Raw genomic sequence first — 21,224 nt, 5'->3', positions numbered from 1 at the left:
ACCAGCAGCGGATGACTAAAAAACTAATAAGGAGGGAGAAAACTGATTATGAAAGTAAATTGGCAAGAAATATAAAAACAAACAGCAAGAGCTTCTACAGGTATATAAAAAGAGAGTAGCTATAGTGAATGTGGGACCCTTGGAGGATGCGACTGGAGAATTGATAATGGGAAACAGGGAAATGGCAGATAATTTAAACCAATATTTTGCATTGGTCTTCATGGTGGAGGACACTATAAACATCCCACAGATATCAGATAAGCAAGGAGCTAATGGGAGGAAAGATCTTGTAACAGTCTCTATCTTGAGGGACAATGTATTTGACAAACTAATGGGACTAAAGGCAGACAAGTCGTCAGGACCTGATGGCCTGCATCCAAGGGTTTTAAAGGAAGTGGCTGCAGTGATAGTGGAGGCATTGGTCGAAATATTCCAGAACTCACTGGATTCCGGGAGAGTCCCAGCGGATTGGAAAACCGCTAAAGTGACGCCCCTGTTCAAGAAGGGAGGGAGACAAAAAGCAGGAAACTATAGGAAAGTCAGCCTAACATCGGTCTTTGGGAAAATGCTAGAATCCATTATTAAGAAAGAAATAGCAGGACGTTTAGAAAATCTTAACACAATCAAACAGAGTCAACATGGTTTTGTGAAAGGGAAATCACATTTGACAAATTTGCTATAGTTCTTTGAGGATATAACAAGCAGAGTTGATAAAGGGGAACCGGTAGATGTAGTGTATTTGGATTTCCAGAAGGCATTCGATAAAGTGCCACATAAAAGATTATTGCACAAGATAGGAGCTCACGGTATTGGAGGTAATGTATTAGCATGGATTGAGGATTGGTTAACTCACAGAAGACAGAGAGTCGGGATTAATAGATCTTTTTCAGGTTGGAAAGACCTAACTAGTGGAGTGCCACAAAGATCAGTCCTAGAGCCTCAATTATTTACTATCTATATTTGTGACTTGGAGGAGGGGGCAGAGTGTGATATATAAAAATTTGCTGACGATACAAAAATAGGTGGGAGGGATTGTTGTGATGAGGACATAAGGAATCTGCAAAGGGATATAGACAGGTTGAGTGAGTGGGCAAAAACTTGGCAGATGGAGTTTAATGTAGGAAATGTGTGAGGTCATCCACTTTGATAGGAAGATTCAAAAGGCAGATTATTATTAAAACGGAGAGACTCCAAAAAAGTGCAGCACATAGGGATGTGGGATCTGCATGATACACAAAAAGTTAGCATGCAGGTGCAGCAAGTAATTAAGAAGGCAAATGGAATTTTGTCCTTTATTGCTAGGGGGTTGGAGTTTAAAAAGAGGGAAGTCTTGTTACAACTATACAGGGTGTTGATAAGGGCGCACCTGGAGTACTGTGTACTGTTTTGGTCTCTGTATTTAAGAAAGGATATTCTGGCATCAGAGGCAGTTCAAAAGAGATTCACTAGACTGATTCCTGGGGGTTGACTTATCAATAACGGCTAAACAGGTTAGGCCTTTATTCATCAGAATTTAGAAGAACGAAGGGTGATCTTATTGAAACGTATAAGACTCTGAGGGGGCTTGACAGGGTAGATGTTGAGAAGATGTTTCCACTAGTGGGGGAATCTCAAACTAGGGGACATAGTTACAGAATAAGGGGACACTCATTTAAAACTGAGATGCGAAGGAATTTCTTCGCTCAGAGGGTAGTGAATGTCTGGAATTCTCTACCCAGAGTAAAGGCCGACTCGGGTCTGCAAATGAAACCCGACCCGAGCCTGACAGAACCACATCCGACCCCGAGCCCGACCAGAGTCCTTCCATATTTTCCCGCGCCCAACCCAACCCAACCATCAGTTAACCTACCTTCCATTTTTCACTCTGTTACTCATCTGCACAAGCTTAAAATAACTGTAATAAAACCACTTTTTAAGCCCAAAAAGTAAATTAACAGTGGAGTCACTTACCTGAGGTTGTAATAAAGCATGTCCAACCCGGCCCGGCCTGAATGCCGGACCCGGAAGTGCAACCCGACCCAAACCCGACACGTCGTCGGGTCCCGCTGGGTTTGGGTCGGGTAGCCGGCCTTTACCCCAGAGAGTTGTGGGGGCTAGATCACTGAAAGTATCTAAAGAGGAGGTAGTTAGATTTTTGAAATATCAGGGAGTTGAGGGCAATGAGGAGCTGGCACAAAAGAGGAATTGAGGTCTGCAGCAGATCAGCCATGATCTTATTGAATGGCAGGGCAGGCTTGAGGGGCCGAATGGCCTATTCCTGATCCTATTTCTTATGTTATGTAAGAAGGTGGCCCACCTCCACCCTCTCAAAGGCAATTAGCAATGGACAATAAATGCTGACCATGCCAGCGACGCTCAGATCCCAAGAACAAATAAAAAGAAATTTACTCTCCTCACTCCAGTAGTGTCTGAAAACAGTAGTGACTTAAATATTGTAGACTTTTTGGGAGTGGGTGAGGGGAATCTTTAAACGTGCAACATATTCCTAAGGTTCTGATCTGCTTGTAAAGTTTCACACTGCTCTTCAGTCTTTGTGGTTCATGAAGAACTAGCATCGACATAGCATATTTAACATAGAAAAACACAAGACACAACACAGAGCAGTGAGGAAGAAATAAAATGCCAAAACAAAGAATGAAATTTGAGAAGGATTGACAAAAGCTTAGTTTTACAGAAAAAAAGGTGGAGAGGCAGAGTGGTTTCAGCATGAAAGTCAAGGGTATGGGGTCTAGGCAGCTGAAGGTTGCTACTGGTGAGGTGAAAGGCAGGGAATGCACAAGAGGTCAGACGAATGGAGAGTTTGAGTGTAAAGCACAAAAGGAGGATACAAAGATGGGGCCCGGGGGGAGGGGGTGGGTGAGGCAATGAAGGCATTTTTTTCAACACAAGTATGAGAATTTTAAATTGAGACACTCAGGAACCAGATGACAATGTAAACATCACCTTGTAAGACAGGGACAGAGGAATAGAGAAGTAGGCCATTCAGCACCTTGGGCCTATCCCACCATTCAATTAGACCAGGGCTGATCTGAACCTCAAGTCCATTTTCCCACGTTTGCTCCATTTCCCTTAGCATCCTTACCTAACAAAAAAAACTCTCAATCTTGAAAGCTCAAAGTGACCCAACGTGCACAGCCTTTTGTGAGGAAGAATTCCAAATTCTAACCACCTTTTATGTGAAGTGGTGTTTCCTAATTCCAAGCCTGAATGGTCCAGTTCTAATTTTATTATTATGTCCTCTTGTTTCTTGATTCCCCCACCAGAGGTAACCACACAGGAATACTCCTAGAGATATAAAGAATTTATTTGGCTATACAATTATTTACTACATCATGCTTCCTTTTATTTATCAATAATTTTCATTAAATGGACTGGTTTCATTATCTAATAACTGGTACTATTAATGAATGTCAAGTCACACTCGATAAAGTTGCATCTTGTTAATGGGAATTATTTCCACAGAAACAAGTTACCAGCAAGTTCACTAAACTTAGGGTAGGGGAGTGCAAGATGGCTTGCAGTAAATGCCTAGCAAAATAAATGCTGAATTTTAAACTGCAACATTTGAGTAACAAATATCTGTGAAATAAGTTGATAAAATAAACGTTACCATACCTGTGGATGCTCCAAAAGGAAATCCTGCTGTTTGTCCACTGGTGGTAGTGTTAGTGGTTCCAAATGGGCCAAAACCTAACAAAAATACATAATATAGCACACAGAATGCTAATTTAGAAGGAACTTACATTTTATTGTATTAAATTTTAAACAGCAAAGTGTTGGTAGTGCTAATGAAGCAAAAGACTAAGCTAATTTTCTCTTCAGAGGTCCTCAACTACCTGCTCTGCAAGCCCAATAGTGGTTGTTTTTGGGCCAGTTAAAAAATCAGTAGCCCCCCACCCACCCCGCTACCTCCCCTTGCTGGTGATGTCACTGAAACAGTCTGGTAAGGATCGAGGTCCAAGTCAACAGTCTCAGTGCGGTTAAGAAAAAAAAGTTAATCAAAATTCTAACAGTTTAATATTTTTTCCTCAACAAAATGTGTTCTTTGAAAAGGTGAAGAATTCTGATGTGTAAATACAGCAGAAGACATAAAAAGATATCTGGCCCAGGGTAAGAGACACTTCAGCAGGCTAATATTTGCAACATGGTTTTATAAGCAATGCAGTGCAAGTGACTTATTTAGGAATTTCACAGATGTAAAAGACTCCTTGGCACTACACAAAGAAGAGCATAGGAATTCAGCCCAGTGTCCTGAACAATATTTATTCCTCAACCAACACCTAAAACGGATGATCTGATCATTATCTCATTGCTGTTGGTGGGACCTTAATGAGGAAATCAAATGGCACATTTCCTACATTACAAAAGTACTTCATTGACTGTAAAGTGCTTTGGGACATCCTAAAGTTGTGAAAGGCGCTACATAAATGCAAGTCTTTCTTTCTTTTATAAGTATGATGCAAATGTTAAATTAAACTAAATAAATAGCTTTAATTTGTAAATCGAGCTATGATGTAAGCAACAATTTATTATACCTTCAGTAAAGAGGCAACCTTTGAGATATGAGAATGTAGCGTTACGATCATTGGTGTTGGCAGTTTTATTACTCAGCTCTTCCAGCCACAGTTTCGCAAGAGACTGGACATTTCTTAATGAACCAGTTTTTTTTTTTACACAAAAATCAAGTCGTTTTTATGGTCATTTTTTCCGATGCTAACCCACAGAACTCAGTTTCACAACTTGCCATGGTGGGCCTTGAACTCATGACCTCTGTGTTGTCCAGTGCAATAACCCTATGCTGCTGTTACCTATGAACATGAATTTTCAGTAATGCAAGCCCCTATACAAAAACGTGAAAGTAATTTTTACACATAAATACACAGCGAGTCTTCCCAAAAGTCAGACCCCGATACACACAAAAAATGAAGCCCCAATACACAACCAAGTAAAATTCCCTATCAAGACAAAAAAAAACCCTCCCAAAAGTAAGGTAATCCCTCCCACACCTCTCCACAAAGCCAGAATACCCAAAAGCTTCAACTGTTCAGTTTGTTTGAAAGTAGTTTATTTCTTCCCCTTTAAGCTTTACAATGAACAAAATTTGCAATATTAATATTGAACAAAGCTTGGGACAAGTTTATGATCAGTTCCTTTTTAAAAAAAAATTCTAACTAATGACTGAATTAAAGCAATATCTAAAAAACCAAAAACAGAACAGAACTGTTTCACCTTTGTCATAATCCTTACTCCCTGCTTTTTGTCCTCTAACCATCTCTCTGTCCAGACAGATAATTCTCTTTGATATATATGCCTTAATTTGCACTGCACATTTCTCAAGTGGGTCCTCGATCTTCTGAAATTCATGGCCTGGGTTTTGCAGTAAGAGTAATGGTGAGGCTATCAGCAGAGACCAACTTCCAGTGTTCTCACATGCACAGTTAAATCGGAAAATCAGGAAGGTGCCGATTTGCCCCATTCCTCCACATATCAGAGTCTCGCCAAAGAAGTTGCCACTGAAACACATGAAGAGCATGAATTTGCTGTACGTACTGTTGCGACTGACCGATCCAGTCAAAGCCCCCAATCAAAATATACGATTCTGATGGTGGTGGGAGAAACGCACTGTTAATTCAATCCTATCCCTCCACAGATCGCCTAACATATCATCTTAAACTTTCCAAATTAAAGAGCCAGCCGAATTGTACCATCTATTAACCCCCAAATGAGGCTAACCAAACCAAGTCAACAAATTAACTCTTTAGTTAGAAAAACAAAATCCTTAAGCACTACAAGGTTTTAAACAACATTTAAAATAGAAAAAATTAGAGTCCTTGCAAATTTACGCTCCTGCCAGAGTTGAAAAAGTCCAAGATTGCTTTAAGTCCTCACAGCCGTCCGATGGGGGTGAAAATGGTTCAACAGTAGAACAGTCTGTAGTCTAATTCCAGCAGTAAGTGATGCTTTACTTCTCCAGCGATCACCGCTGTAGATCAACAATTGACAACTTGCAAACACTTTTAATAGAATCAATCTGACTTTAAAGTTTTTGAGGGATAAAAGATTGTCACAGTCGAACTTCCCTTCCTTCAGTTTAAATTATCAGAAATCTGTGTTTTGGCTTGACTTTTTTTTTAGAATTTTGAGAGATAATAAATAAACAGACTAAATTCTCTTCCTTCAGTTGAAATGGGCTGAGAGCTCTCCCTCAGGTGCTAACATACAGCTGTCTGTCTGTGTCTCCTGTTAGAACAGACTGTTTGCACTATGTCAGTTCAAAATTAAATTGTAACAAATGTATCTCTCGATGCTCAGTCCAAGTGGCTGTATCCAAGGCAACAAGAATATACCCTTTGAATCGCAGTCTCCGAATGGCTGTATCCAAGGCAACGAGAATGTACCTTCTCGGTAACTAGAGGCCTGCTTGTTCTTAAAGCAATACTGACCCTTTGCTATCTTAAAAGACACACCACATATTTCCCGGAGAGAGAAAAAAAAGACAGGATCATGACAGTACTCATTAGTTATCCACTAAGCACGCCGTAAAAAGTTATGGCTTGTCCATTCAAGTGTAAGTGATTTTTTAGCAGTATGATATAGTCTTAATTACTACCATGCAAAAGCCTATTTAAAAATCTATGGGCAGTTGTAAGCTAATGAACGGTAAGCACTATTAGTTTGCTGCTAACCACATGTTGTGTCTATGCCAAGTAAAACTAACATGAGGTCTTAACTGGGAGCAGCCATGTTGGAATTTTATTTACACCTCCCAACAGAGGGGGCAGCAGAGAGGCAGTATAGCAGTTTACAAAAGATATCACAATACAATAAGCCAGTATAATACAGTATACTACACCCTCTCCCCACTTAAAAAACTTCCATTAAAATGTAAAATGGTACTTTTACATAATTTCCCAGAATACAATACTCTTCTGAAATTTAACACATTGGGTTGCATGCCTATTACTGCAATCACAACGAAAACATATATAAAATACAAACATATGAATTAGGAGCAGGAGTAGGTCACTCAGCCCCTTGAGCCTGCTCTGCCATTCAATAAGAACATGGTTGATCTGTTTGTAACCTCGACTCCACATTCCCACTTACTCCTGATAACCTTTCACCCACTTGCTTATCCAGAATCTATCTATCTCTGCCTTAAAAATATTGAAAGACTCTGCTTCCACTGCCTTTTGAGGAAAAGAGTTCGAAAGACTCTCAACCCTCAGAGAAAATTGTCGCCTCATCTCTGTCTTAAATGGGCAACCTCTTATTTTTAAACAATGAACCATAGTTCGAGATTCTCCCACAAGGGGAAATATCCTTTCCACATCCATCCTGTCAAGACCCGTCAGGATCTTGTATGTTTCAATCAAGTCACCTCTTACTCTTCTAAACTCCAAATACAAGCCTAGCCTGTCAAACCTTTCCTCACAAGGCAACCCCTTCATTCCAGGTATTAGTCTAGTAAACCTTCCAATATTTCCAGAGTTATTCACATGCAAAAAGAAATTGTTTTCCTTAACACCAGTATGTCGTTAACAAAAATATCATTGACAAGTAACGAAAGGAACAACTTATTTCTTCTTCCTTCCAATATTCTTTCAATTAATCTATCTGTCTTCTTCCTCTTTCTGTGTGGATGTCTTCTTCCTTTCTGTCTGGATATCTTCTTCCATTTCCATTAGCTTGACTCTGCTCTCCCAACATCTCAGACTGTGTTAACCCTGAATTTTGACTACCAACTCCGCTTAAGGGTTGGGACTGTGAAATTAATTGAGTAGTCTTAATCAAAGACCCTGACTCACTTTGCTCTCTCAGTAGATTCTGAGATACTGGCAAACTTTCAGCTTCTTTGTGACTTGCACCTTCTTTCTGACTTTCACTTAGAACTGTAGGAATTTGGACCATAGAAGGTTTCTCGGGCTCTCCCTTTGTCAGATTTCCTCTTTCAAGCAAATGATTTAAGTGACACTGAGTCTCTTTCTCCAATCTGTACTAGATATGCGAATGCACCTTGTCTTTTTACAACAATTCCAAACACATACTTCTCCTTATCACCTCGGTGGCTTTTCACCATGACCTTCTGAACTGCACTGAACTCTCTAAGTTGCATACCTCGAGTATCATGACTCATCTTCACTCTGTCTTGCTTCTCTCTTACTTTGCTATTGATGTCAGGCTTAAGTAAACTAAATTTTGTCCTCTGAATGTGTTTAAACACCAACTCATCAGGTGAGCAACGTGTTATAGCAACCTGTGGGGTTATTCTGTAAGAGAACAGAAAACTGTCTAGCCTGCGTCAAAAAGAAACATGAAGATCACTGCCTAGCTTGTCACCGAGCAAATACTTCTACATACGAACATGCAAATTGGGGGCAGGAGTAGGCCACTCAGCCTGCTCCGCCATTCAATAAGGTCATGGCTGATTTGATTGTAACCTCAACTCCACATTCCCGCCCATCCCCAATAACCTTTCAGCCCATTGCCTATCAAGAATCTATCTAGCTCTGCCTTAAAAATATTCACAGACACTGCTTCCACTGCCTTTTGAGGAAGAGTTCCAAAGACTCGCAACCCTCAAAGAAAAAATGTCTCCTCATCTCTGTCTGAAATTAAACAGTGACCTTTAAGTCTAGACTCTCCCACAAGAGGAAACATCCTTTCCACATCCACACTGTCAAGACTCCTCAGAATCTTATATGTTTCAATCAAGTCACCTCTTACTCTTCTAAACTCCAGAGGATACAAGCCTAGCCTGTCCAATCTTTCCTCATAAGACAACCTGCCCATCTGCCCATTCCAGGTATTAGTCTAGTAAACCTTCTCTGAACTGCTTCCAACACATTTACATCCTTCCTTAAATAAGACCAATACTGTACACAGTACTCCAAATGTGGTCTCACCAATGCCCTGTATAACTGAAGCATAACCTCCCCTACTTTTGTATTCAATTCCCCTCACAATAAATGATAACATTCTATTAGCTTTCCTAATTACGTGCTGTACCTGCATATTAACCTTTTGCGATTCATGCACTAGGATACCCAGATCCCTCTGCATCTCAGAGCTCTGCAATCTCTCACCATTTAAATAATATGCTTCTTTTGTATTCTTCTGGCCAATATGGACAATTTCACATTTTCCCACATTATACTCCATTTGCCAGATCCTTGCCCATTCACATAACCTGTCTATATCCCTTTGTAGCCTCCTTATGTCCTCTTCATAACTTACTTTCCTACATAAAATAAAAGCAAAATACTGCAGATGCTGGAAATACTCAGCAGGTCAGGCAGCATCTGTGGACAGAGAAGCAGAGTTAATGTTTCAGGTCTGTGACCTTTCTTCAGACCTGGCAAAGGTTAGAAAAGAATTAGGTTTTAAGCAAGTGAAGGCATGGGGGGAGGTGGTGGTGGTGGGTAAGGGAGCAAAAGGGAAGGTGTGTGATAGGGCAGAGGGCAGGAGAGATTAAATAACAAAAGCTGCCATGGGACAAAGGCAGAGTGCATTAATGCATTCGTCCAGAGACAGTTTTAATGGCAGAATAATGAGATGCTGCTCCTTGAGCTTGCGTTGATGTTCACTAGAACACTGCAGAAGGCCAAAGACATAAATGTGGGCATGAGAGCGGAAGAGGGTGGGGGGGTGGTGCTGAAATGGCGAGCAATCAGAAGCTCGGGGTCATGCCGTCGGACCAAGCAGAGGTGTTCTGTAAAACGATGACCCATTCTGCATTTGGCCTCCCCAGTGTAGAGGTGACTGCGTTATTAGCGGCAATCGATGGTGCAGAGAGAAGGTAAAAGAGCAGGTATTACACCTCCTGCAATTTCTCTCCTCACCATCCAAGGCCCCAAACACTGCTTCCAGGTGAAGCAGCAATTCACGTGTACTTCCTTCAATTTAGTATACTGTATTCGCAAGCTCGAGGAGCAGCCCCTGATTTTTTGATTAGGCACTCTACAGCCTTGTGGGCTGAACGTCGAGTTCAGTCACTTCACAGCATGACTAGCCTTTTATAAAAATATTTTTCTTTTATTATTTTATTTCATGCGCCTGTTTTTCATGTAGACAGAGCTGCTCATTATTCTGCTATTAACATTCTCTCTGGACTAATACTTTGTCTTTCACCACAAGTATGAACACACTCTTTGCCTTTGTCCCATGACAGCTTTGTTATTTAATCTCATCCGCCCTCTGCCCTGTCACACACCTTCCCTTTTGTTCTCTTCCCCACCACCACCAGCCCCGCCACCACCACCCCCCCCCCCCCCCAACCATCTTCACTTGCTTGAAACCTAATTCTTTTCTAACCATTGCCAGTTCTGATGAAAGGTCAGATCTGAAATGTTAACTCTGCTTCTCTCTCCACAGGTGCTGCCTGACCTGCTGAGTTTTTCCAGCATTTTCTCTGTTTTTGTTACTTTCCTACCTGTCTTTGTGTCATCAGCAAATTTTGCAACCATACCTTCAGTCCATTCATTCAAGTCATTTATATAAATTGTAAAGGGTTGAGGCCCCAGCACTGATCCCTGTGGCACACCACTCATTACATCTTACCAACCAGAAAATGATCCATTTATGCCTACTCTGTTTCCTGCTAGCTAGCCAACCTTCTATCCATCCTCTACACCATGAGCTTTTATTTTCCGCAATAACCTTTGATGTGGCACCTTATCAAATGCATTCTGGAAATCTAAGTACAGTACATCCACCGGTTCCCCTTTATCCACAGCACATGTTACTTCTTCAAAGACAAGAAAACCGTGAGAACGAGTACATGTCAATTTCTTTGACGTGGAAGGTAAAGTACACTTCTGCAAAGACCTCTTCACAATTTGTACATTTCTTTCTGTAGCACCATTCGATGCTGGGTGATATGGTGGTATTAGAGTGTGTTTGACTCCATTCTTATTCAGAAATATTTCAAACTCTTCTGACGTAAACTGTGGACCATTATCTGACACCAACACTTCTGCTAACCCATAAACTGCAAACCAACTTCTCAAAACCTCAATAGTTTTGGCACTTGTGGCATTGGGTATAAACTCAACATTTATCCACTTGTTACAGCTATCAACCAAAACAAAATACTCTTTACCTCCCATTTCAAAGAAATTGACATGTATTCATTCTCACAGTTTTCTTGTCTTTGACCATGGAATTAAGTTTGGTTCATTTCTCATTCCGAGACACACTTTAAAGCTTTTCACCAACTCTTCAATATCTCTACCTACCTTTGGATACCAAAAATAGCTTCTTACTACTGCTCTCATACAGACTATCCCTGTGTGCTCGTGATGAAGTTCCTCTAACAATCTCTCCTTACGCTTTGGCAGAATAATGACTCTTAAACCCCATAGGAGACAGCCTTGATCTACACTCAGTTCATTTCTACATGTGAAATACTTCTGCAGTTTCCCATCATCACACTCTTTAGGCCAGCCATTCATGACATAATTGAGTACTTGACTGAGGACCAAATCCTTGCAGGTTTCTTCAGAAATTTCTCTGGCAGACACTGGCATGTCATTTGTATATGTAAAATAATTCACAGGTAACTCATTTGCTAACAATGAATCAGTTTTCACAGGAAATCTCGAAAAAACGTCCGCATTTGCATGATCTGCTGACTTACAATATTTTATACTGTACTGATGAGCCATCAAAATCAAAGCCCATCTCTGAAGCAGTGCTGCTGAAAAAGATAACACTCCCTTCTTTGAATCAAAAGGGCTTAGTTGTCAGTTAACAAAATGAACTTCCTACTGTACAGGTATTTATGGAACTTTGTAACACCATATATATGATGGCTAATACCTCTTTCTCAACTTGAGTAATTTTGCACTGTCTACAGGCTTCACCACACCTAACCCCTGTGGTGAGGCATCCCACACTAAAACCAATCATTTCTTGGGATCATAGTGGGTCAAAACAGTATCACTAGTCAGTACTTTCTTCACTTCTTCAAATGCTTTCTAACACTCCAAATCTTTCCATCTTTGAGCAGATGATACAATGGAGTGAATGTATTAGCTAAGTCAGGGATGAACTTAGAATAATACACAACAAGTCCTATGAATGTTCCAAGTTCTTCTGTGTTCTCTGGTCTCTTTGCTTTCCAAATCCCCTCAGCCTTCACCATTTATTTGGTGGCCCTGATACGTTACACTCGACACCATGAAGCAACACTTGTGTTTTTTAGCTTTGATGCCATACTGTTGAAGTCGACTTGGGATTTTGTTTAACCTTACAATGTGCTTTTTCTCCGTCTTAGTGCTAATTAAAATGTCATCCAATAAACAGCACACTCCCTTCATCCCATTTATTACCTGATCCATGATGCTCTGGAACACTACAAAAGCAGTAGGTAACCCAAATAGTACCTTTTCTACTGGTGCAAGCCTTTGTGTGTACCAGGCATACCTCAAAATGAAGTGTCAACCTGGTGAAGCTACAGCCCAGAACTACTTGCGTGCCAAACAGCATAAGCAGCATGCGATAGACAGAGTGAAGCGATCCCACAACCAACGGATCAGATCTAAACTCTGCAGTCCTGCCACATCCAGTTGTGAATGGTGGACGACAATTAAACAACTAACTAGAGGAGGTGGCTCCACAAATATCCCCATCCTCAATGATGGGGGAGCCCAGCATTTCAGTGCAAAAGAGAAGGCTGAAGCATTTGCAACAATCTTCAGCCAGAAGTGCCGAGTGGATGATCCATCTCAGCCTCCTCCTAAAGTCCCCAGCATCACAGGTACCAGTCTTCAGCCAATTAGATACACTCCAGGTGATATCAAAGTATGGCTGAAGGCACTGGATACTACAAAGGCTATGGGCCCTGACACCATTCCAGCAATAGTACTGGGGACCTGCGCTCCAGAACTTGCTGCGCCTCTGGCCAAGCTGTTCCAGTCCAGCTACAACACTGGCATCTACCCAGCAATGTGGAAAATTGCCCAGGTATATCCTGTACACAAAAAACAGGACAAATCCAACCCAGCCAATTACCGCCCCATCAGTCTATTCTCGATCATCAGTAAAATGATGGAAGGTGTCACGACAGTGCTACCAAGTGGCATTTGCTCATCAACAACCTGTCAGTAACGTTCAGTTTGGGTTCCACCAGGGCCATTCAGCTCCTGACCTCATTGGTCCAAACTTGGACAAAAGAGCTGAACTCAAGAGGTGAGGTGAGAGCGACTGCCCTTGACATCAAGGTAGTATTTGACCAAGTATGGCATCAAGGAGCCCTGGCAAAACTGGACTCAATGGGAAGCAGCTGGAAAACTCTCCACTGGTTGGAGTCATATCTAGCGCAAAGGAAGATGGCTGTGGTTGTTGCAGGTCAATCATCTGAGCTCCAGGACATCACTGCAGGAGTTCCTCAAGGTAGTCCTAGGCCCAACCATCTTCAGCTGCTTCATCAATGACCTTTCTTCAATCATAAGGTCAGAAGAGGGGATGTTTGCAGACGACTGATCAATGTTCAGCACCATTATCGACTCCTCAGATACTGAAGCAGTCCGTGTAGAAATACAGCGAGACCTGGACAATATCCAGGCTTGGGCTGATAAATGGCAAATGACATTTGCACCACATAAGTGCCAGGCAATGACCTTCTCCAAGAGGGTATCGAACCATCTCCCCTCGACATTCAATGGGATTACGATCGCTGAATTCCCCACTATCAACATCCTGGGGGTTACCATTGACCAGAAATTTAACTAGACCAGCCATATAAATACCGTGGCTACAAGAGCAGGTCGCAGAGTCGGAATCCTGCGGCGAGTAACTCACCCTCACCTCCTGACTCCCCAAAGCCTGTCCACCATCTACAAGGCACAAGTCAGGAGTGTGACAGAATACTCTCCACTTGCCTGGCTGGGTGCAGCTCCAACAACACACAAGAGGCTCTACACCATCCAGGCCAAAACAGCCTGCTTGATTGGCACCACATCCACCACCTTCAACATTCACTCTCACCACCACCGATGCACAGTGGCAGCAGTGTGTACCATCTACAAGATGCACTGCAGCAATGCACTAAGGCTCCTTAGATAGCACCTTCCAAACCCATGACCTCTACCACCTGGAAGGACAAGGGCAGCAAATGCATGGGAACACCACCACCTGCGAATTCCCCTGCAAGCCACACACCATCCTGACTTGGAAAAATATCACCGTTCCTTCACTGTCACTGGGTCAAAATCCTGGAACTCCCTTCCTAACAGCACTGTGGGTGTACCCACCCCACATGGACTGCAGCGGTTCAAGAAGGCAGCTCACCACCACCTTCTCAAGGGCAATTAGGAATGGACAATAAATGCTGGCATAGCCAGCGACACCCACATGCCATGAACGAATAAAAACATAGTTTCCTTTTATAACAAACTGATTTCCTCAAAAAAAATCAATTATATTAGTCAAGCACGAAACATCTGATAAAGGGTTGGTTGCCTCGTTTGAGAATTTGCCCAAGTTCAAGATCAGAAGGTTTGCCCATTTCCAAGTTAAATACTAATTGCCTAAACTTACTAACCTTAAAAATTAGGAACCATGTAGAACTTAAGAGTTCAACCACCATTCTCTGGAAATTGGGAATGATTTAATCCATAAACAAACAAGACTTTTTTTTATAAAAGGGGGAGGGGGAAAAAACTATGACCATCAAAAAAATGTTCTATATTTTACTGTAGCAGGATATCTTACAGCTTTGGCTGTTAGAATTGCCCTGGCAAATTTGTTATTTAAACTTTTTTTTAATGTTGCTGAGAGTTGACAACGTTGTAGCAAGGGAAACCGGGCAACTGGAACAAGGCAAGCAACTGTGTATCTCCTGTCACAAAAGGTTTTATTTTTGTACTAAAATCTTAGACTTCTATGTGTTTTAAAAACTGAAAAAAGGATTTTCAGTAGACTTGGACACCAGCAAATAGCTGGAATTTTTGGATGTTGACTTTGTATACAATAATTGGAAAGCAAGCAGTTTCAAGGAAGCTAGCCAGGGGTTTGACCTCCTCAAAGAAACACTTTGAATGACAATGGAGACTCTGTCTGGTCACGTGATCAGCTCAGGAAGGCTTTGTGCTTTCATTTTGAACTTTTAAAAACCAGTGAGTTGGACAGAGAGCAGGCATTTTGAAACTTAGACTTGACCTGCCTGGAGACCCAGAAAAAGACCTCTCTCTGTAAAGGAGACTCGTATCTCCTAAAAAAGAAAACTGTACTTGAAAGGTGGCAGATTCCTATTGCCTCCTACCTCTGAAGAATTCCTGCATCCAATGAGAGTCCTGTTGCTTCCTGTGTTTTGGGAAATCTTGGAACGTGAACAAAGCTTCTACTGCTGTGAGTCCTGAGCAGACCGGTTGCTGCACCCCACTGCTCAAAGATCTGTGCTACGCCTGCTGTAGTTGAATTACCTTGCCTGCCTACCCAAAGACTGTTCATCAACCTCACCTGGACAGACTGCGAGTGGCATACAACTATTCGACTCTGGGACACCTCACCATACTGAAAACATCCTACCATAATGTGATGAACCGGTTTATTTTTATTATTCGTTCTATTCCTAAGAAACAGCTGTAAACCAAAATCCTTTTTCCCCGGTTAACCTTTTTAAAAAATGTATGTATGAGGGCTAAGGAACTAAAGAGTTTTTCATATATACAAATTTACCTAGTAGTTAAGACCTATTATTTATTTTCTAATAGTCAATGTTGTTGCTGTTTAAAGATACCTGGTTTGGTGTGCTTTATTCTGGGGGACAAACAGTGTGTCTAATTTGGCTATTCTTCGGAAGTGGGACATTTTATTGATATGCTGCAACCCGTGCAGTAGTAGGACAATTAACAGTGCATTTCGCCTACCTTGGTCATAACACTCCTTAATCAATCAGATTAAAAGATTGAGAAATAAAAGATAGGGGAAACATGATTGGGTGAAGAGAGATAAAAAAAAAAGAGACAAAGGAAAAGTTTTTTTCTACATTTTTAAAATCGCCAACATCAATTTATACCTGTAGGAATGAGACTCCACTCTTCCAATAGTTAATTTTCAGTGCCGGTGTAATGTAGGGAAACCCAACAGTCACTTTGCACTCAACAACATCCCATAAACGATTGGAAGCTAGCAAATCTAACACCTCTATTCAAAAAAGGAGATAGAGGGAAAACAAGGAACTACAGGCCAGATAGCCTGACATCAGTTGTCGGGAAAATGCTGGAATCTACTATTAAGGAAGTCTTAACAATGCACTGAGGAAGATCATAGTATGAGCAAACAGAGCCAACAAGGTTTTATGAAAGGGAAACCTCATGTTTGACAAATTTATTAGAGTTTTTTGAGGATGTAACTAGTAGGGTGGATAAAGGAGAGCCAGTAGCCAAAAGGCATTTGATAAGGTGCCACACAAAAGGTTACTAGGCAAGATAAGGGCTCATGGAGTTGGGGGTAATATATTAGCATGAATGGAGGATTGGTTAACAGACAGGAAGCAGAGAGTAGAGATAAATAGGGCATTTACAAGTTGGCAGGCTCTAACAGAGTGCCACAAGGATCTGTTCTGGGATCTTAGCTATTTACAATCATAGGAACATGAGAGCAGGAGTAGGCTATTCAGCCCTTTGAGCCTGCTCCGCCATTCTAGATAATGACTGATCATCTACCTCAATGCCATATTCCCGCACTATCCCCATATCCCTTGATGTCATTAGCAACTAGAAATCTATGGATCTCTGTTTGAACTTACTCAGTGACTGAGCTTCCACCACCCTCTGGGACAGAGAATTCCAAAGATTCACCACCCTCTGAATGAAGAAGTTCCTCCGCACCTCAGTCCGAAGTGGTTTCCCCTTTATTCTGAGATTGTATCCCTGGTTCTGGACCCCACAGCCAGGGGAAACATCCTTTCTGCATCTACCCTGTCTATCCCTTTAAGAATTTTGAAAGTTTCTACGAAATTGCCTCTCATTCTTCTGAACTCCAGAGAATACAGGCCCAGTCTCCTCAATCTCTCCTCATAGGACAATCCTGCCATCCTAGGAATCAGTCTGGTGAACCTCTGCTGTAGTCCCTCTATGGTAAGTACATCCTTCCTCAGGCAAGGGGACCAGAATTGCACACAATGTTCCAGGTGCGGCCTCATCGATACAATTGAAGCAAGACTTCTTTGCTCCTGTACTCAAATCCTCTTGTGATAAAGGCCAACATACCATTTGCCTTCCTAATTGCTTACCGCACCTGCATGCTAGCTTTCAATGACTTATGAACAAGGACACCCAGCTACTTTTGGACGTCAACATTTTCCAATCTCTCACCATTTAAGAAATATTCTGCACATCTGTTCCTTCTACCAAACTGAATAACCTCACAATTATCCACATTATATTCCATTTGCCATGTTCTTGCCCACTCAGTCAGTCTGTCTAAATCCCCTCGAAGCCTCTTTGCATCCTCCTCACAATTCACATTCCCACCAAGTTTTGTGTCATCCGCAAACTTGGAAATATTACAATTGGTCCCCACATCCAAATCATTGACATAGATTGCGAACAACTGGGGCACAAGCACTGACCTTTGCCATACCCCACTGTTTACAGCCAGCCTACCCAAGAATGACCCATTTATTCCTATTCTGTTTTCTGCCTGTTACTCAATCTTCAATCCATGCTAGTATATTACCCCCAATCCCATGCACTTTAATTTTGTTTACTAACCTCCTATGTGGGACTTTATCAAAAGCCTTCTGAAAGTCCAAATACACCACATCCACTGGTTCCCCCTTATCCACTCTGCCAGTAACATCCTCAAAAAACTCCAACAGGTTTGCCCCTTCATAAATCTATATTAACGACTTAGGCGAAAAGACAGAATAATGTACCCAAGTCTGATGACGATACAAAGCTAGGTGGGAATGTAAGCCGTGAGAAAACACAAATTAGTTGCAAAGAGGGCAACAAGACGGCAGTTGGAATAAAATGCGGCTAAGTGTAAGGTTCTTCATTTTGGTTGTAAGAATAGAAAAGCAGAATTTTCTTTTAAAAAGCGTGAAATTTCTAAATGTTGATGTTCAGAGCGACTTGGACATACTCGTACAAGGAACACAAAGTTAGCATGCAGGTACAGCAAACAATTTGGAAGGAAACTGGCATGTTGGCCTTTATTGCAAAGGGATTGGAGTAAAAGACTGACTTGCATTTATATAGTGTCTTTCATAACCACCGGACCTCTCAAAGCACTTTCCAGCCAATGAAGTACTTTTTGAAGTGTAGACACTGTTGTAATGTAGGAAACACAGCAGCCAATTTGCACACAGCAAACTCCCACAAACAGCAATGTGATAATAACCAGAACAAAGAACAGTACAACACAGGAACAGGCCATTCGGCCCTCCAAGCCTGCGCCGATCTTGATGCCTTCCTAAACTAAAACCTTCTGCACTTCCGGGGACCGTATCCCTCTATTCCCATCCTATTCATGTATTTGTCAAGATGCCTCTTAAACGTCATTATCGTACCTGCTTCCACCACCTCCCCCGGCAGAAAGTTCCATGATAATATGTTTTTGCGATGTTGATTGAAAAACAAATATTGGCCAGGTCATAGGGGATAACTCCCCTGCTCTTCTTTAAAATAGCGCTCTGGGACCTTTTATGCCCACACAAGCAAGCAGATAGGGCCTTGGTTTAACATCTCATCCAAAAAAAAAAAGCATGTCCAAAAGTGTAGCCCTGCTGCACTGGAGGAGTGTCAGCCTTGGGTTTTGTGCCCTGGAGTGGGACTTGAACCCCTAAGTTTGTAGCTCAGAGGTAAGTGCGCCATCAACTGAGCTTCAGTTGACACAGGTGCAAGTGAGTACAAGAATAAGGAAATTTTGTTACAACTGTATAGGGCTTGGGTGAGATCACACCTGGAGTACTGTGCAGTTTTGGTCTCCATATTTAAGGAAGGATATACTTGCCTTGGGGGTGGTACAGCAGAGGTTCACGAGATTGGTTCCTGGGATGAGAGGGTTGTCCTATGATGATAGGCTGAGTAAATTAGGCCTATACTCTCTGGCATTTAGATGCATGAGAGGTGATCTCATTAAACATACAAGATTCTGAAGGGGCCTCAACAGGGTAGACACCGAGAGGTTGTTTTGCCTGGCTGGGGAATCTAGAATACAGGTGCATAGTAGAGGCCTGCTCCCCGACACGCACCCGACGGGACCTGTCGGGTTCGGGTTGGGTCGGGCCCATCTTCAGGGTCCGACTTTCGGGCTCAGGTCGTGTCGGGCTGGACAGACACGGTAAGTGCTCTGCTGGTAAGTGTTAAAAATAAAAACTTACCTGAGCTGGGAGTCCGGGACAAATCTGAGTCTGCGCAGTGCGTGATGACATCATCGCGCATGCGCTGCAGCTTCGTGGAGCTTCCCAGTCGGAAGGTAAGTAAAGGGATGATTGGGTCAGGCTCAGGTCGGGCCGAGGAGGGGCAGGTTCGGGTTGGGTAGGGCTCGGGTAGAAATCGGAGGGACTCGGGCCAGGTCGGGCTCGGGTCCGCTGTGGATGGGTCAGTTTCTTTTTTGCCAACCTGAGCAGGCCTCTAGTGCACAGTCCCAGGGTAAGGGGGTCAATCGTTTAGGACTGAAATAAGGAGAAATTTCTTCACTCAGAGGGTTGCAAATCTCTGGAATTGTCTACCCCAGAGGGTTGTGGCTGCTCCATTGTTGAATGCACTCAAGACTGAGATAGTCAGATTTTTGGTCTCTTGAGGAATGAAGGGATGGAGGAGCAGGAGGAAAGTGGAATTGAGGTAGAAGATAAACCAAGATCATAATGGCTCGAGGGGCCATGTGGTCTACACCTACTCCTACGTTCTTATAAATAGCAATGAGATAAATGTCCAGGTTTTGGTGTGTTGGTTGAGGCATAAATGTTGGCCAGGACACCAGGATAATTTCCCTGCCCTTCTTCAGATAACGCCATGAGATCTTTCACATCCACCTGAGAGGGAATGCAGAGGTACAAATGACAAACATGTCAACGTGGCAACTATTAATCAGAAATCTTTGAGAAAATTTTGTGAACAATGAAAATGGCATAGTAAAACGGGCATGGAAGTCACAAAACAGGCCAAAACCTGATATACTGCACGATCATGTTGACTTGGAAATGTTAACAGGAAGAAATACAAAGCAAACCAACCTTGAGGTTAGTTTCACTCTAAAAACTATCCAAACAAAATGCCTCAAAGATGTGCACAAATGAGACAGGCCTTTCAACCCAACTAGTTCATTCCTCCATGGAAACCTATGAACTATGACAACTTATAATGTCAGTGTGACCTCTCAGGAGATTCAACGCTGAAGTATCTCCCATTGCAGATACACGTGGCACTGGAAAGCAAGTATTTACTTGTGAGAGGAAATAATCCAATAGGAAGCAATGGAAAAGGGAAAAACAATTATTTTCAGTATGGAGTTACTTCATTCTGCACATTCAAAACATATGGGGCACCTGTACAAATCCACCATATAAATCTGGCATAATCACAACTGGTAATTGGTAAGCCACATAACATTATAAAACCAAAGAAGAATTATAGAATGGCATAATGTCCAACGTATTAAAAAAAGGTCACTTCTCCCACTTAAATTCTACTTGTCCAAGAAATAACTGAAAGAAAACCCGACACACTCAAGATATCAGAGCAACCTAGAAAATCCAGACAGTAAAATCATCCATTTATACAAATGTGAGCTGACAGAGAAATATATTATTGTTGGGCTGAGATGAGGAAACTGTACGGCATACATTTCAATCCCACATTTTACAGTCTAGTTTCACATAATGTATCATGAATGCTCACCATCTGGCTTTTACATGGACTGGCGGCTGGGATTCAGCACCCACTTGGCAATTTTTGTAGATTAACAGGGGTTCATTTTTTTTTTTTACTGAGGTCACTGGATAAACTACCATGACTCAATTGTAATCGTCCTACTCTGCCCAGGTTGCACGCCTATTTTTCTCATCGGATTGGCCCCTCACCACTGCCTCAGTTTCTACTTGATACTATGATTGAGAACTGAACTCTGCTTCACTCTGCTGCAAGGAAGGAAAAGGACAACAAGAAGCGGTGTCAAGTGAACGTTGCTTATCCGCCTGAATTGTTATAAAGTGAACTTAAGACATTGGTGGCCGAGAGGGACAGGGAATTCGCCATCTCACCACAGTGACA

The 21,224-nt window shown here is 42.1% G+C and overlaps 1 protein-coding gene across 7 annotated transcripts in view; it reads right to left on the bottom strand.

Annotated features, from left to right (window-relative positions):
• Nucleotides 1-21,224, bottom strand: part of nup54 (nucleoporin 54) — a 64,696-nt gene that overhangs the window by 29,832 nt on the left and 13,640 nt on the right. For 3 of the 7 annotated variants that reach the window (XM_068038611.1, XM_068038628.1, XM_068038604.1), the window contains one exon: nucleotides 3,616-3,690. The exons of 2 other annotated variants lie outside the window; for them this stretch is intronic. In XM_068038611.1, the coding sequence (XP_067894712.1) occupies nucleotides 3,616-3,690 (75 nt within the window). Of the gene's footprint in view, nucleotides 1-3,615; nucleotides 3,691-5,229; nucleotides 5,514-21,224 lie in introns of all 7 variants that reach the window. 2 more of the 7 variants (XM_068038594.1, XM_068038585.1) reach the window with 1 other exon arrangement.

Source organism: Heterodontus francisci, chromosome 1 (genome assembly GCF_036365525.1).
Source record: "Heterodontus francisci isolate sHetFra1 chromosome 1, sHetFra1.hap1, whole genome shotgun sequence".
NCBI lineage: Eukaryota > Metazoa > Chordata > Chondrichthyes > Heterodontiformes > Heterodontidae > Heterodontus > Heterodontus francisci.
Note: the sequence above shows the minus strand (reverse complement) of the source record. Positions and strands in the feature narration are given on the sequence as shown.